Source organism: Gymnoscopelus braueri (assembly GCF_963280865.1).
Source record: "Gymnoscopelus braueri genome assembly, chromosome: 23".
Lineage (NCBI taxonomy): Eukaryota > Metazoa > Chordata > Actinopteri > Myctophiformes > Myctophidae > Gymnoscopelus > Gymnoscopelus braueri.
The window spans coordinates 25,321,517-25,338,034 of NC_137625.1; the positions used below are offsets into that span (position 1 = coordinate 25,321,517).

The 16,518-nt window shown below is 40.0% G+C and overlaps 1 protein-coding gene across 1 annotated transcript; it reads left to right on the plus strand.

Moving 5' to 3' along the window:
- Positions 1–1,295: 1,295 nt before the first annotated feature.
- mcm10 (minichromosome maintenance 10 replication initiation factor) lies at positions 1,296–16,155 on the plus strand. Its single transcript, XM_080421458.1, has 18 exons — positions 1,296–1,460; positions 1,756–1,808; positions 3,761–4,042; positions 5,644–5,868; positions 6,389–6,517; positions 6,643–6,832; positions 7,488–7,653; positions 8,232–8,399; positions 8,929–9,045; positions 9,498–9,694; positions 10,371–10,459; positions 10,737–10,844; positions 10,979–11,488; positions 12,933–13,063; positions 13,172–13,285; positions 13,972–14,117; positions 14,548–14,590; positions 15,782–16,155. Exons 2-18 carry the CDS (start codon positions 1,802–1,804, stop codon positions 15,863–15,865), a joined length of 2,706 nt encoding a protein of 901 aa, XP_080277584.1. The 5' UTR covers positions 1,296–1,460; positions 1,756–1,801; the 3' UTR covers positions 15,866–16,155.
- Positions 16,156–16,518: the final 363 nt, after the last annotated feature.

The window sequence follows — 16,518 nt, forward strand, 5'->3', positions numbered from 1 at the left end:
CCCCCCCCCCCCCCAAAAAAAATATAATATTTGAACTGGGGACCCCCCCACCCTGACAATAATCATTATATTTGAACTGGGGACCCCCCAAAAAAATCATATTGGAACTGGGACCCCCCCCCAAAATAATCATATTGGAACTGGGGACCCCCCCACCCTGACAAGCTCTTGGAATTGTAGGAGTTGAGGCATTACTTTTAGTTAGACTTGGTTCCACAGATACATATTTTGAAAATAGCAGATCTCTAGCAGATCGCTTGTAGATCTGCTATTTCCACGATTTTCGCCTCTTGAGGCTCTTTATTATATTATTTGAGAACTTGGCCAATGTTTGATCAGTATAGTTTGTTGATTACTTTTGGCATAGTAATGGTCATTTTTTCTTGTATTTTTTTAGGTACTAAAAAGGATTTAAAATGACTTAAATTGTAACTTCACTGTCATCTGGAGACCCCCCCCCCCCCTGAGAACCACTGTATAATTGACTGTACCCTTTTCGGGTTAACACTAGTGCATAGTTGTCTGTGTGTGCCTGACCGTTAAACCGATTACCGATCATAATCTGATCATAATCAAAATGTTTTGTTATTTTAAATGTCTTTTCCTGATAGTTAATTACATTTTAACTATCAATTTAATTAGAGAGAAATGAGAATGCAAAGGAAAGCGGACACACACAGTATGCAGTTTTAATCAGGCAAATCGAAAACAACCTACAATTCAACAACACAACGGGGTCCTTCCAGTGTTGCCATGTCCGCTTATTATAAGCGACTTATGACTTGACTTTCTGTAAAGTTGCTTGTAAATATTGGTTAGTTGCGCGTTGCGTTTTTTGGGCTTGTTAGTGTAGTAGTTACTTATTTGGGCTTTTTCCCCCCCACAATTTAATTGTATTATTTCAACCATATATGTTCCTGTCATGGACCGCCAAATTAATATGTATTTTGTCCCCCATCTGAAAATGTTTTATGCCAGGGAGCCGCATGCCAGACTTGTGTTAGAATGTTTCAAAAATATACCAACTATTCCACATTTTTTTAAATAGCCGATCTACAAGCTCACTATGCGTTGCGTATATAGGTTAAAGTGCTTATAATGGCTTAGTAGTGCCCTAGTTGTTTCTTCTGGGCTTGTAAGTAACCTCGCGTCACCAGTCTTTCCACCTCGGAGGAAACTGGGCTTGTAGTCCTTGACCTGGTTGCTTGTTTCTCTCACAACATCTGTCAACACTGGGTCCTTCGTTTAGCGCCAGTTTTAGACACGAATACGCTTCACACAGCAGCTGAGCTGAGCGGATGCATGTAGTCTGTAACCACTTCAGCACTTAATAATAATAACAAATAAACTGTAGACATAACGTGTTAGGTTGGCAAACAGAGAAAGTAATAACTATTCTGTGAACAGGCTGATGCGGCGGTCAACTGACAGATACTAGTCGAAGACGAGGGTGACACCATGTAAGTTAAATTGTTTTCCCCCCCTTTTAACAATAACATATGATCTATCTACCCCACTGCTTAAGTTAAAGTGTTCCCCCCTTTACAATAATATCTGATCTATATACCTATCTAACCACTGCTTAAGTTAAAGTGTTCCCCCCTTTACAATAATATCTGATCTATATATCCACTGCTAACCACTGCTTAAGTTTAAATTAACTAAGTTAAAGTGTCCCCCCCCTACAATAACATCTGATCTATCTAACCTACCTTAAGTTAAAGTATAATGTCTGTTATTGTCGGTTTCTCACAGAGCCATCTAAACTCAGCATAATCTTACCTCCGAGGGATTTTTGAAAATGGAAAGTAAGTAACATAACATTTTCTTCGTTTTGAAAGTTTATTTCCTGATTATTGTGATTCTCTGACTACTCTGTCTCCAGTGTCTGCCAACTGTTTAAACCATAATAACTAGATTGAGACCACACTCACTCACATTTGATCTGTCTCTCAATCAAGTTTCACATGACATTGATTTTTAGATTAAGAATTCTTGCCTTCCGGCCAAAGGTTAAAGACCCCTGCAGCTAAAAACAATAGGTACAAATTCTCATTTGTACCTACTTCCATTCGTGCCATCAATAATGGAAGCAGGAGGAGTTAGCTATTAGTAGCTATTATTATCTGGATCTTGCGATCATGTCTATGTCTATATGTCTTGTGTATGTATGTTTACTGTGTCTTGGAGTTTCCTATCATTATCTGCAGTAACATAAATTGCCCAGTTTGGGACATAATAAACTTGAACTTGATATTATTGATAAGGTACTTGGTACTTGGAAAAATCATACAAAGGGGGCAAAGTTTAAATGTCCAAGTTGGACGTTTAAACTTTGCCCCCTTTGTATGATTTTTTGCCTCCATACCAGCAGCCGTAGGTCAGGGAGTACAGTGAGTAGAACCAGAGAATACCAAAAACGCTCGCCCCAAAACACAGTCGCCCCGGGGCAAATCCAGTGGTATTCACCTGGTATTCCTAATCGTAACCTCAGTAAACTATGGTTAAACATAACCTTATTCCTAAACGTAACCTCAGTAAAACTATGCTTAAACCTAACCTTATTCCTAAACGTAACCTCAGTAAACTGTGCTTAAACCTAACCTTATTCCTAAACGTAACCTCAGTAAACTATGCTTAAACCTAACCTTATTCCTAAGCGTAACCTCAGTAAACTATGCTTAAACCTAACCTTATTCCTAAACGTAACCTCAGTAAACTATGCTTAAACCTAACCTTATTCCTAAACGTAACCTCAGTAAACTATGCTTAAACCTAACCTTATTCCTAAACGTAACCTCAGTAAACTATGCTTAAACTTAACCTTATTCCTAAACGTAACCTCAGTAAACTATGCTTAAACCTAACCTTATTCCTAAACGTAACCTCAGTAAACTATGCTTAAACCTAACCTTATTCCTAAACGTAACCTCAGTAAAACTATGCTTAAACCTAACCTTATTCCTAAACGTAACCTCAGTAAACTATGCTTAAACCTAACCTTATTCCTAAACGTAACCTCAGTAAAACTATGCTTAAACCTAACCTTATTCCTAAACGTAACCTCAGTAAACTATGCTTAAACCTAACCTTATTCCTAAACGTAACCTCAGTAAACTGTGCTTAAACCTAACCTTATTCCTAAACGTAACCTCAGTAACTAAAACCTATACCTAACCCTAAACTTATTTCTATCCTCAGTAAAACAAATGCAAGAATACAAGAAGGGGCGAGTGTGTTTTGGGGCGAGTCTTTCTGGTTACCGAACCAGAGACAGTAGGCTACTACAGAGCTCTGTCTATTAGCGTTTCACTGTCAAAGTAAACATCTAGTAGCCTTGCTGCTGTTAGAACTCTCTTCCACTTTGGAACAGCCTTCCTGATTCCTTCCCAATGGCAAACCTGTCCCGTCCATGAAGACTAAATTATGACAGACTTTATAATAATCACATACATACGTTAGACAATGTCCATTTGCAGTTACAGGTGATGTGCTGTATTATGAGGGGTAACAGGATAGGTGGGCACATCGATGTTAATTAGGCTTTTTTTTTTCAAAATGTCTCTCTCTCTCTCATTTTGTTTATATCAATTTATAAATGAAGTTTATGTTGTGTGTTTTCTTGTTTATATGATTTGTCATCTGTTCAATCCAACACTTTGTAACTCAATGTGTTTAAAGTTGTTATCTAATATTGACGATTAGCGATTACATCAGTGTAACATTGTACGGAGCAGTGATTCAGACCGTGTGTCTCTAGGTGAGGATGATCTGGACATCTTGACTGCGCTGCTAACAGAGGCAGAGGGCGCTGGAGAGGAGCGCGACCCCGCGCGTCAAGAGACCGCAGAAGAAGACTTGAATGACCTGTTTGACAACGACGAGGATGAGGGCGAATACAGGGACGGGATCGAGGAAGATGTGAAGAACGGGGACAAAGTGACCGATCCCTTTGGAGATGTTGATGACATTGACGATGAGAAGGTAGAAGCTGATGGAGAAGCCACTGGGAGCCTTGACAAGTCCAGGGAAGACTTGGAAGGTTTGTGCAAAATGGTTGGCAACTTGTTTTAACATATTACGTTAGTGTATAATTTGTTACTATGGTAGCAAAGAATATAGTAACAAGTTATACACACTAAACGCTATCGTATAAGTAGTGTTACAGTAAGTAGTATTTTGAAACAAACATTAGTATTAGTTACTGATCCAGGGGTCATCGCCATGCTGGCTTGTGGTGGACATTTTTTTACAAAATTCCATTTTTGCCACGGACATTAAAAATGAGTGCAATACTATTACCAAAAACACTAGCCCTGAATGACCATAACAGGTCTGTAACTCTGAGAGTGTTCAAATGGAACCAAATGGACCCTTACGGGTCCATTTGGTTCCATTTGTACACTCTCAGAGTTATGGGGGTCCTTGCAAATAAAACATTTGAGAACCACCAGTACTAGTTGGACTCCTAATATGCCATAGTGTCAGTAAATCAGTGTCATACATATTTTGAATAAAACCTGGAGACTTGACATTCAGTCATTGGGTCTTATGATCAAAATAAGAACATTATAATGGTGTGTAAAAAATAAAATAAAAAATTTGCCATGGACACATTTGTCCGTGTACGGACATATTGATGACCACTTTACTTGTAATGATAATTAATACTTTTATTTGTTGTGCATTTGGACATTGCCAACAAGTGCACATATTGCATGCCCATCTGCCCTAGAAGTAGGCCCTCTCTTTTATGATCCTTCCTAGGTTTCTTTTTTCTTGTCAAGGATTTTATCTTGGGGGACATTTCTTGTAGCCTGGTAAACCATCCTGGTCGCGCAATTCACATTTCCTTTGAATTCTGCTGAATTCAAATGAAATGTGAATTCCGCGACCAGGGTTGTTTACCGGGCTACATTTCTTGCCCATTTTGAGGGTCTAAAGTTAAACTAAAGGACATGGGGTGTCGTTTGTTTCTGTGGTTCCATGTGGACCTGTAAAAGCCCTTTGAGTTTGTAGCAGACAGTGATTAAGAACTAATAAGTGACTTGATTTGCATAGCAATAGCATAGCTGCCCATGTTATGTTGAGGTGAAATAAGGTAAACTGTATTAACCCTTTAAGACCTGGAATATGTGTCATTTTAGATTTATTTGGCTATTCAAAAAAAAAATCGCGAATCTTGGAATATATATATTTTTTAAAATTTTAACTCAAATCTTTGCTTCTGCGCCAGATTGGTCTTCTAAATCCTAACAAAAATCCTAAGAAAAAACGTATGTTGCTATAATATCAGCGGTTTTCAAACTTTTTCATATATTTGGACCCCCATCTCAAAATATGTTGTTCCAGGGACCCCCCAAAAGCAAAGATTTTAGTAAAAAAAATCACTCTAAAAAGTGATATTTATATTCAAAGATTTGCACACATTTTCAAGATAAAAAAAAAATAGCTGATCTACAAGCTCATATGAGCTTGTATATCTGCTATTTTTTAAAAGCAGAAGAAATCAAAAAATGACACAGATGCGTTCCAGGTCTCAATGAGTTAATTCTAGCAGAACGGTGGTCCTATAAGCGATTTTTGAAAATGTGCGAGCTAATCACGGTGCGTGTGTGTATCTTGACCGTTTCCGTCTGTTAGAGGAGATGAGGCGTATGCAGGAGAAGATGCAGAAGCTCCAGCAGCAGCTGAAAGCATCACAGAAGGCTTCCACTTCAGCCTCCACTCCAGGCAGGAGCACGGGGAGTCTGTCTAGCCCTAAACCCAGCCCTAAACCCAGGTCACCTTCACAGGGAGTATCCAGACAGATTTTCACCACCAAACCACCCCCTTCCACGCACAAGACCAAGACCCAGACCCAAACGGGTATGATTTTCACTATTTTCTTTTTTTAAAGTTTTGCAGACCATTTGATCCCATTCCTTTCAGTACGGTGTGAACATCTATTTGCAAAGACTTGCTTGAGACTGATAATTCGACACACTAAATGTCATTGAGTGGTAAATGTCTTTGTTATATTATCATTGCAATTTGAAAAGTACAGACAAACGTCCCTGGAGAAAAGATTGATTTTGTAATTATGAAAGACAAATGTCCATGACTTAGTACCCATCCAATGATGTTTAGCCAACATTAAATCAATTATTCAGGTAAGTATAATTCATTTTAATGAGTTTGGAGGAAATACGCAACATCGAAAACATTATTAACGGAAAACAATGTCACGATAGACTGTATGACTGAAGCTGTGAATAGACAATGACTGTATTGTAATGTATTGACTGCAGTATGGCCCTTTTAAATATACCTGCACTAGCAAAGCAGAACAGAATGGTGCAAATATATTTATGAATATATATATATATATATGTCTTTTTGACTGCAGTAAAGCCATTGACCACGCCAGAAAGACAAGAAGGCCAGAAGATGCACGATTCCTCAGACTTCTCTGCGCAGTTGAACAATGCCGACTCATTCAAACGCAAACCTAGAGTAGCCCACCAGACCTCACCAGGTAAGACTTGGACAAATTGGTTAATACTATGTGGACAATCTGGACATGTACTGTATGATTAACATACATTTTGTGGAAAAGGAGACTTGAATGTTTTTTTCTTCTTTTTTTTTCATCCTCCTCAGAAGATAGATGCCCTCTGGTGGAGATAAAGATTGGCAGCACGTTCCTTCCAAAAGATCCACTTCGTTCACCTCCAGCTCCAAAAAGCTCTGGTTTTGCTTCTTCTTCCACAACGAAACAGGCAAAACCCACCAATCATCCTCCTGCTCCAAAAGACGTGGCCGTTGAGAAGTACTCTGGATTACGGCTAAGGTTGGCCCACATCCCTAATATGTCCAACTCTAAAGCAATATGGAGCAAATATCCAAGACAAGAACATGCACTTATATTAAATGGTTTTCACTTTGGTCAACAGTTGTTGTTTTGAACCCATTAAGACCTGAAGCCGATTCTACGAATGTCTTCGAAATCCCAACAGTATTCTAAAAAACGTATGTTTCTATGTCAGTGGTGCTCAAACTTTGTCATGTCAAGGACCCCCAAAACTGTATGAATTTGGCCGCGGACCCCCATCTCAAAATATTTTGTTCCAGGGACCGCCAGAAGCAAAGATATGAGTCACTTTAAAAGAATATATGTATTCAAAGATTTGCACACATTTTCACGATTTAAAAAAAATAGCAGATCTACAAGCTCGTAGTGCGGTTCTTGGTGCCGCACTACGAGCTTGTATATCTGCTATTTTTGAATAGCCCAAAGTTTAAAATAATGCTTTTTAGCTCAAATCAAAAAATGTCACAGATGCGTTCCAGGTCTTAATGGGTTAAATGTGCTATTTCAATAACGTTAGATTTGATTTGATAAGAGACATTTTACCCTATATGTGTGTGTTTGTGTAATCTAAGCACTCCAGGCTCTCTCTCAGACGAGGCTGAGGTGTAATTTGTGACCGTTGTTGTGTTTTTAGGAGACCTCGTGTGTCGTCCACTGAGATGGACAATAAAATGGCTAACCGCAGGATGATCCGGCTCTCCCAGCTGCCGGAGCGTTTGGCCAAGGAGAAGCTAGAGGACAGCGACTGGGTAACCTTCGCCGTGCTGGTCAGCAAAGCCACCCCGCAGAGCAATAGCAGTGTATGTCTATATACTCTATTATTTACTTCCTTTCTGTCAGGTGACTTCTCCAATCCCTGTTAACGCATTAAGACCGGGCACGCATCTGTGTAATTTAAAAAAAAAGAAAATTGGGCTATTCAAAAATATCTACAAGCTCATAGCGTGGCACCGAGTGCCGCGCTATGAGCTTGTAGATCTGCATTCTTTTTTTTTTTTTTTCGTGAAAATCTGGTCAAATCTTTGAATGTGTATATTTTTTAAGCGAACATTTGTAACTCAACTCTTTGATTCTGGGGGATTCTACAAATGTCTTCTAAAATCAAATTTGAATTTTTTAAATTTGAAACACTTATGTTGCTACAATATCAGTGGTTCTCAAACATTTGCACACATTTTTCAAGATTTTTCAAAAATAGCAGATCTACAAGCTCATAGCGCGGCACTCGGTGCCGCGCTATGAGCTCGTATATCTGCTATTTTTGAATAGCCAAAGAAATCTTAAAATGACACAGATGCGTTCCCGGTCTTAAATGGGTTAACCAAAAACAGAAGATCATTTCAGCAACGACAGAGACAGAACGATTTTGTTTTTCCAGGGCAAGACCTTCAGCATTTGGAAGCTGAACGACCTCCATAACCTGGATGTGTATGTGTCCCTCTTGCTGTTTGGCGAGGTGCACAAAGAACACTGGAAAACCGAGCCTGGCACCGTGATTGGTGTCCTCAATCCCAACCCCATGAAACAGAAAGACGGCTATGACGGGGTGAGTGAAAGCCATGTGAGATCTACACGGTCGCAGCTTTTTTTCTGTTCTGGTCCCACAGTGGTGGAATGAACTCCCCACTGATGTCATGACAGCAGAGTCACTGCCCATCTTTCACCGCAGGCTGAAAACCCACCTCTTCAGGAAACACTACCCAGACCCTTCCTCCTTTGCCTTGCCTACTTGTTCTCAATTAGTTGTACGAGCTCTTGTTTTTATTGGATCTTGTTTATTCGATAGATTTATTTGTTTTAGCTCTTGCTCATTTGATTTTCCTATTTGTCTCATCTGTTTTAAGAATGTAGGTAGCTGATATATTACACTTTTACCTTTTGCTAGGTATACTCTTAAGTATTCTTAAGACTTCTGGTGATTAGTAGTTTTCTTGCCTACCTATGTTGAAACACTTGTTGTAAGTGGCTTTGGATGAAAAGCGGCTGCTAAATGACTGTAATGTAATGAGAAAATAAAATGCATTTGAATGAATACAGTCTGACTTTGTTTCCCTTTCCCCTTCTCCTCTTGTCAGGTCAGTCTGTCGGTAGACCACCCGCAGAAGGTGATGTTGATGGGTGAGGCCGTCGACTTCGGCACCTGTAAGGCGGCAAAGAAGAATGGAGAACCCTGCTCGCAGCTGGTTAACTTGGTGGGCCCCAGACCTTCCACATGTCTATTCATTAACCCATTAAAGGCCTGAGGTTCCGATTCTACAAAATGTCTTCTAAATCCTAACATTTTTTTGAAAAAAAACAATGTTTCTAAAGCAGTGGTTCTGAAACCTTTTTATGTCAAGGACCCCCAAAATTATGTATTTGGCCGCGGACCCCCATCTCAAAATATTCTGTTCCAGGAACCCCCAGAAGCAAATATTTGAGTAAACATTTCGCTTTAAAAAATCTATATTCAAAGATTTGCACAAATTTAAACGATAACAAAAAAAAATCTGATCTATGAGCTTGTAGATCTGCTATTTATGAATAGCCCAAAGAAATCTAAAAATGACACACAGATGCGTTCGCGGTCTTAACAGGTTAAGTATAAACTGCTGCCACTTTCTTTTCCGTGTCTTACTGTTGTTCTGTCTGCTCCATGTCCCAGTATGAATGCCAGTACTGCCAGTACCACGTCAAAGCCCAGTACAAGAAGATGAGCTCCAAGAGATCCGAACTCCAGTCCTCCTTCTCGGGAAAGGCTACTGGCAAGGTGAAGGCGAAGGGCGGGAGCCTGAAGGAGCGTCTGTGTAATGAGGGCTTCTACTACGGCGGCGTGTCCTCGTCTGCCTGTGCCACGGCTCTGTGAGTGTAGTAGTATACTTCGTTGCTTGAAGAAAATGGCATTTATCCACCGGTGTTGATTTTGACAGCACATTTTGATTTAGTTTTAGTCATACTAGTCTTTTGAATAAGATTCCATTTAGTTTCAGTCATATTTTAGTCATCTAAAATGTTTTACTGTTAGTCTAGTTTTAGTTGACTAAATATCATTAGACTTTAGTCAACTAAATCTTCAGTTGATTTAGTCGACTAAAATCTATTTTGGCGGTGCCTTGATGGTGTATTAAAGGCTGATTTTACACTTGGTTGCATGCTGAAAATAGCAGATCTACAAGCTCACAACGCGTCGCAGCGCGACGTAGTGAGCTTGTAGATCTGCTATTTTCAGAGCGCAACACCCAAGTGTCTTTTAGTTCTACTGGATCTCTTCTCCACTAGTCCCTCACTAACATTTTAGTCTAGTTTTTATTTGTTGACGAATTTCGTTTTATTTAGTTTTCGTCAGTGAAAAAAGGTAGTCGACGAACATTTTTCGTCATCGTTTTAGTCGACGAAATCAACACTCATTTCCACCAAGTAACGCTAGTTAAAAGTATTGTGCCGCAAAGTAGAAGTCAAATTGCTACATCTCTGTGAAGAAGTTATGTTTTTTAATGTTTGAGCAGTAAATTCACCGACCAATATCATTTTTTTAAAGATCCAAGCCAAACAAGTCCACCCAGGGCACTCTGGACAAGCTGTTTGTGAAGGGCTCAGCACAGCTAGTTAACCAAGCCAAGACACTGGGTAAGAATGTGGGGGAAATGGAAGAGAGAAAGGGAATATGGATGTAAAGGAAAACGCAATGCTCTTACTGTGTATTTCAATTGACGTGTTTTTGTGCTTGCTTTCTGAAAATAGCCGACCTGCAAACTTACAACACATCATAATGTGATGCATTGTGAACTTGTATTTTTTTTATGTTTTGAAAACATTTTCACCTATAATGTCATGCCCAAAATAGGGATGCCAGATTGAAAGTGTTTAAATTAACTTGTTTGTGTGAATTGACTTGTGTGTTCAGCCCTAAAGTCTGGCGAGGTCTCAGGCTGCACAGATGACTTCAAGACACTGATGGCGGTGCCGACCCCTGGCGCCCTCCAGCTAAAGAAGCACCTGACCAAACCTTCAGGTACTGACTCCAGAGACGGGATTAAACCAAATATGATAGCCACTGACCTAACAACTCTTGTTAACCGTTTGTATGTTCAGTGGCAGTGGGTTTGTATTCTCACTACCCCTCACGGAACACGCCATCTCTTCCAGGCTCCAAGGGCACAGATGGAGCAGGGGTCCAGTCCATCACGGCCTCCGAGTTGATCAAGCAGCAGAAACAGAAGCAGCTGGAGTTGCTGGAGAACCGCAAGCGCAGGGCTGAGGAGATCCAGAAGAGGGTTTCGCAGAATACCCCCGGGGCCGCAGGAGCGCCAGGGCCCTCCTCCTCCCCGCCAGGCCCAGCAGGGGGGGCCCTGCTGTCACCTAAAGCCGCCTCTAAGGTCCCCAAGGCCACCGCCCAGAGCCCCGCCGTGCGCCACGCCGCCCCCACCCTCGGACGAGGCTTCTCAGAGGGAGAGGACATCCTGTTCTTTGACCACAGCCCTCCACCGGCCCCGAGCTCGCCCAGTCTGTCGGCCGCTAAGCTGGCAGCCCTCAGGAAGCTGCGAGCTAAAGGGTCGCTGGCAAAGGAAGACCCCAATGCTGTGAAGACTAAGAGGAAAAGAAGTGATGGCAGTGACATCTCTGCCCGGGTAGAGAAGAACCTGGTATCACCCGATGGTAGGGCTGTGAATCTTCTGCTATCTCACGATTCGATTCCGATTCTTGGGGGTCACGATTCAGATTTTTTTCAAAACAAACGATTCTCGATTCAAAAACGATAATTTTTTCCCGATTCAAAACGATTCTCGATTCAAAAACTTTTTCTTTTTCGATTCAAATTTGTTTTTTCCCCGATTCAGCCCAGAACTTGCCACTTCTCAAAAATGTCATTATACAAAAAAAACATATATATATATTTTTTTATTTGTATTGATATTTTTTGTTGTTGAGAATCGTCCATGAGAATCGCGATTCATATTCGAATCGATTTTTTCCCCACACCCCTACCTGATGGTATGCAACACACAGACACTTGGCAAAGAGTTTGCCTGACAGTAGGGGTGTGCCGATTTCACGAAACGATACGGATACGAAACGATACGATACGATACGATACGATACGATACGATACGATATTGGGCTCACAACTTCGATACGATTTCGATACGATACGCACTTTTTTATTATGAAAATATATGGGGGAGAAAAAAAGCAAACAAAAATTCTGTTTTTGAATTATTCAGACATGCAAACTTGTAGCTTTTCAGCTACAATAGCCGTTTTGAATCCAAATAGGGCAATAGTGTGACACCTGACCCGAAAAAAAACTACGTGTTGTCACCCTTTTCACCTCGGGGCTGTTTGCATGCCTGATTATTATTATTGTAAAAAAAAAAAAAAAAAAAAAAAAACATATTTCAATATTTCCAAAACGATACATATCGTCACGAAAACGTATCGCGATATATCGCGGGACGATATGTCGGCACACCCCTACCTGACAGGCTTTTATCATCTATATGAGGACATTCAAGTCCCAGTTTATATACAGTATAGATATCGTGTCTATAGAAGCATAGATATTTAGTCTTCATTGAGGTATCTATCTCATAATAATGACCAAACTGACACAGAAATCACTATTCAAAAAGCTAGTTCACCTGGGGAAATAATTGTTGTATGATGTTCTAGATAGTTTTTAATGCATTTTAATTGGTCATATGTGTTCTTAAAATTATTTTGTATATGGACTATAAAATTTAATGTACTTTTTCTTTTTTCTTTATGTTTTGTCTTTTTAAATGTATGTTTTAAATGTATGTATTGTTTTATATGTGGACCCCAGGAAGACTAGCGGTGCTTTAGGGTACAGCTATTGGGGATCCTAACAAATAAACAAATATCTATATTGAGCTGAGGGTATGGGGGGGCGGGGGGGAAGATCATGTACAACACAGGTCTGCCGGAATCAAACCAGTGACGTTGTGATTATGTGGTCAGCGCACTCTCCACTCATCTACATGACATGCCCCATTTCAAAGCCCATCTTAAACTTCAACACACATCTGGAGTTTGGGTTTTGTTCAAGTCCTCACCAGTTCTTTTTCACTCACCCATGCAGGGGAGTCATCTGGGGCCGAGGGGGACATGCCGGCGCAGAAGAAGAGACGGGAACAGCTTGAATATGTTGAGTCAGAGGAGTTTCAGAAGATCCTTAATGCCAAATCTCGCCACAATCTCGTACTACAGGCGGTAAGATGTATTTCAATGCAATAGCTGTCATCGTGTCTTTGTCAACTGACATGGACGTGCGATCTAAGTATAAATAAAGCTTAAAAGTCCTTCTCTTCTCTCTCACAGGCTGAGTACCAGCTCCAGGAACGCTACTTTGACGTGCTGGTGAAGAAGGAGCAGATGGAAGACAAGATGAGGGACACCAAAGAGATGAAGTGTCGAGCTGTCTCCTGTAAGAAGGTACTAGAGGATTTCTTTCTATTGATTAAAGAGACTTTTATAACAACGAGATGGGACCAGAATAGACACTTCACACATTTTGATTTCACTGTGATAGAAGTGGAAAAGTCTTATGCACAACTGATCGGCTCAGAGACGGGTGCGTAGGCCGGGATCAACGTATGAGAATACAATAAAAATGACCCGCACGCCGTCTGCACTTGCACAATAGGAACACTTTTATTATTTAAGCAACGTTTCGGTCACATAGACCTTCTTCAGGCCTGTAGAATGTCTATTGTGCAAGTGCAGACGGTGTGCGGGTCATTTTATTTTATTCTCATACTGTAATCTCTGATTAACGTAATTTCTCCCCATTGAATTTTTGGTCATTTACTTTTCTGTTTTGCCCTTTTTTGTTGTTGTTGGTGGCGTCGGTGGTGTTCTTTTTCTTTGTTTATGTTCAGTCCTATCGGTTTTGGTTGTCACTGTCTCATATAATTAAAAAACCTGGTGATATGTTAACTATGACAATTAACTTTTGTTTCTCTGTACCACTCATGTCTCACCAATTATAAAATAAATAAATAGTCGTCACAATGGGAGAAAATATATTACTGTGAAATTTTCCAGTTCACGTCAAGTTATTATTATGCTGTATAATATGCATTTCAATCTGATGATGTCTTGTGTTCCTCCATTGCCAGTGTAACTACACGTACTTCAAGCCAGCAGACCGCTGTGTTGAGCAGAATCATGCCTTAAAGTGGCATGACGCAACCAAGCGCTTCTTCAAATGTCCCTGTGGACAGCGGGCCATCGCACTGGACAGACTCCCTCATCAACACTGCAGGTGAGACAGCCTTACATAGTGAATGACATTTCTAGGCCTGTCACAATTATTACATAATTGCCTAATCGCAGTTATTTTGCACAATACCAATAATACAAAAATAATAGTAAAACAAGTTATTAAATATGTCAGTCATTTCTTCTGTATAATCTGCCCTGTGAATTATTTGTTTACGAAGTCTAAAAGCCAAACAGATGTAATATTTAGTTGTATGTTCCAATGTTCAATGCCAAAAACACGATTACATTTGTTTATCACAATTGTGTGACAATTTCGTCAAGTAAAATGACATGATCGTGCCACATTTTGCTTCAGCTAGCAACTATCACATTTAGAAGTAGAACACATCCTTGGTAATACTGTGCTCTGTTAGAAAATGATGTTTGTTGTTGGGGTTCATTGCTTAGTTATGTTGTGTCTTGTGTTTCAGTAACTGTGGGCTGTTCAAATGGGAAAGAGATGGCATGCTGAAGGTAAATTACAATTTACATTTACATATAATACGTTACAAGTTATGTGCTTATATTTTGAATAAAGTACTGCATTTTTGTAGGTAATTATAATAGTTGTGGCATGAGGTCAGAAACGGAACAAAAAAACGTATTTTGTAAAGGGTGGTGTGGTTTTTTTAATTGAGTGGTGCTTTACTGAAGCTATGTGCTGGAAAATCTCTGATTATGCATCTTTTAAAAGAAAAAAGATTTAGTTGTGGGCTTTTATGCCTTTATTATAGATAGGACCGTAGACTGACAGGAAATGGGGAGAGAGATAGGGAGTGACACACAGCAATGGCCGTCACAGCAAGGACACACAGCAAAGGCCGCCGTTTCTGGAAACTTTTAAAACTAAGTAGATGTAATTTCCTGTATTCTGGTGCATTTTGGGAATGTTGACACTTTTGTCAGGCTTTTCTAGCATAGGACAATTGTGGGTAGGCTACATTATTGTGTAATTTCATCTATCAAAAAGCTAAAAGTTGGCCTACAGAAATGTGTTTGATTATATACCGACTATCAACACAACATGATCCTGTATCCTGAAGGGGGTTATTTTGCAATAATGACCACTTCTCTGTACAATGTCGCATTAATTACCTAGTTAGCTACGTACATACAAAATCTGTAATGAGATTGTATTAATAGCTTACAAACTTCTGCATCCATAGCAGAACAGTTATTCAAAAATAACAGACTGAAGAATAGTTGATTTAAATAAGTAACTTAACAACCTCGTCAGGATCATTACATCATTAATATCACAAAGCCAGGCCTGTGAGTACAGTTCTTCCATGTAAAACACTGGTTCTCAACTTTGGGTTTAGGGACCACCAGTGCCTTACAGGTCTGTAACTCTGAGAGTTGAATAAGTGATTTGACAGTGTACAGTAGATTGGGGTTTCACAATAGTATAGTTCAGTGATTCTCAGCCTTTTTTTCCCAAGGATCCACAGTTTGATATGCATTAGTCCCAGGATCCACATTTGAGAGTGTAGAAATGGGGGTCCATTTGGTTCCATATGTACAGTCTCAAAGTTACAGACCCATAAGGGTCCATTTGGACCGCTGGTGGTCCACTCCCCGGACACAACGTTGAGAATCAGTGGTGTAAAACATCATCAAATCAATGATCCTAAGTTCCTAACTTAACGTGTTTCTCAACCCCAGGAGAAGAAAGGACCTAAGCTAGGTGGTGAGCTGCTGCAGCCTCGGGGAGAGGAACAGGCCAAATTCCTGAACAGCATGCAGTGACAACCCCCCCCCACTTAATGGTTACCTTCATCTCGTCATCTTCCTTGCTACTCACAGGCCACCCACAACTGTGTGTGTCGAGGAAAATTGGGTATTTTTAACCACTTAAAATACCTGAATGTCCACCTATTTTCTGTGAATGTTCGCCTATTCTGTTATGCCCAGAATAGGGACACGAGGGTTCATGTGTTTTAAGTTTGTTAATGTTACATTTCCTTGAATAATGTACTACTTGTTATGGTTTTTTTAATGTTGATTATGGAGATCTTCCTGTGTGCTTTTTTAATTAAACAATTTGTTCTGACCTCCTGCTGTATTTGCTGGAAATGAACGTATTAAATCGTGCAGAGTAATTTGAAAAGAAATGGAAATTGGCTTTTGTTACGTTTTGTTTGCATTCTTTGCCATCCAGTGAAGAGTCCAGTGAAGAGTCTGTGTCACTAAGAGTATTTGGTTGTATTTGGCCACATGTCTTTGGCACGTAAAACAAATGATCCTAGTTGTGAGAATTCAGTTGATCAGCAAGGAGTGAACGTCAAGTCAAATGACTTGAGAAGGCTTTTTTTCAGCTCATTTTCTGTTTTTGCATTTTTCTCCATATCCTCTGTTTTCTCTTCTGCCCAGTTCTTGTGTAATATTTCCACTGGAATGTG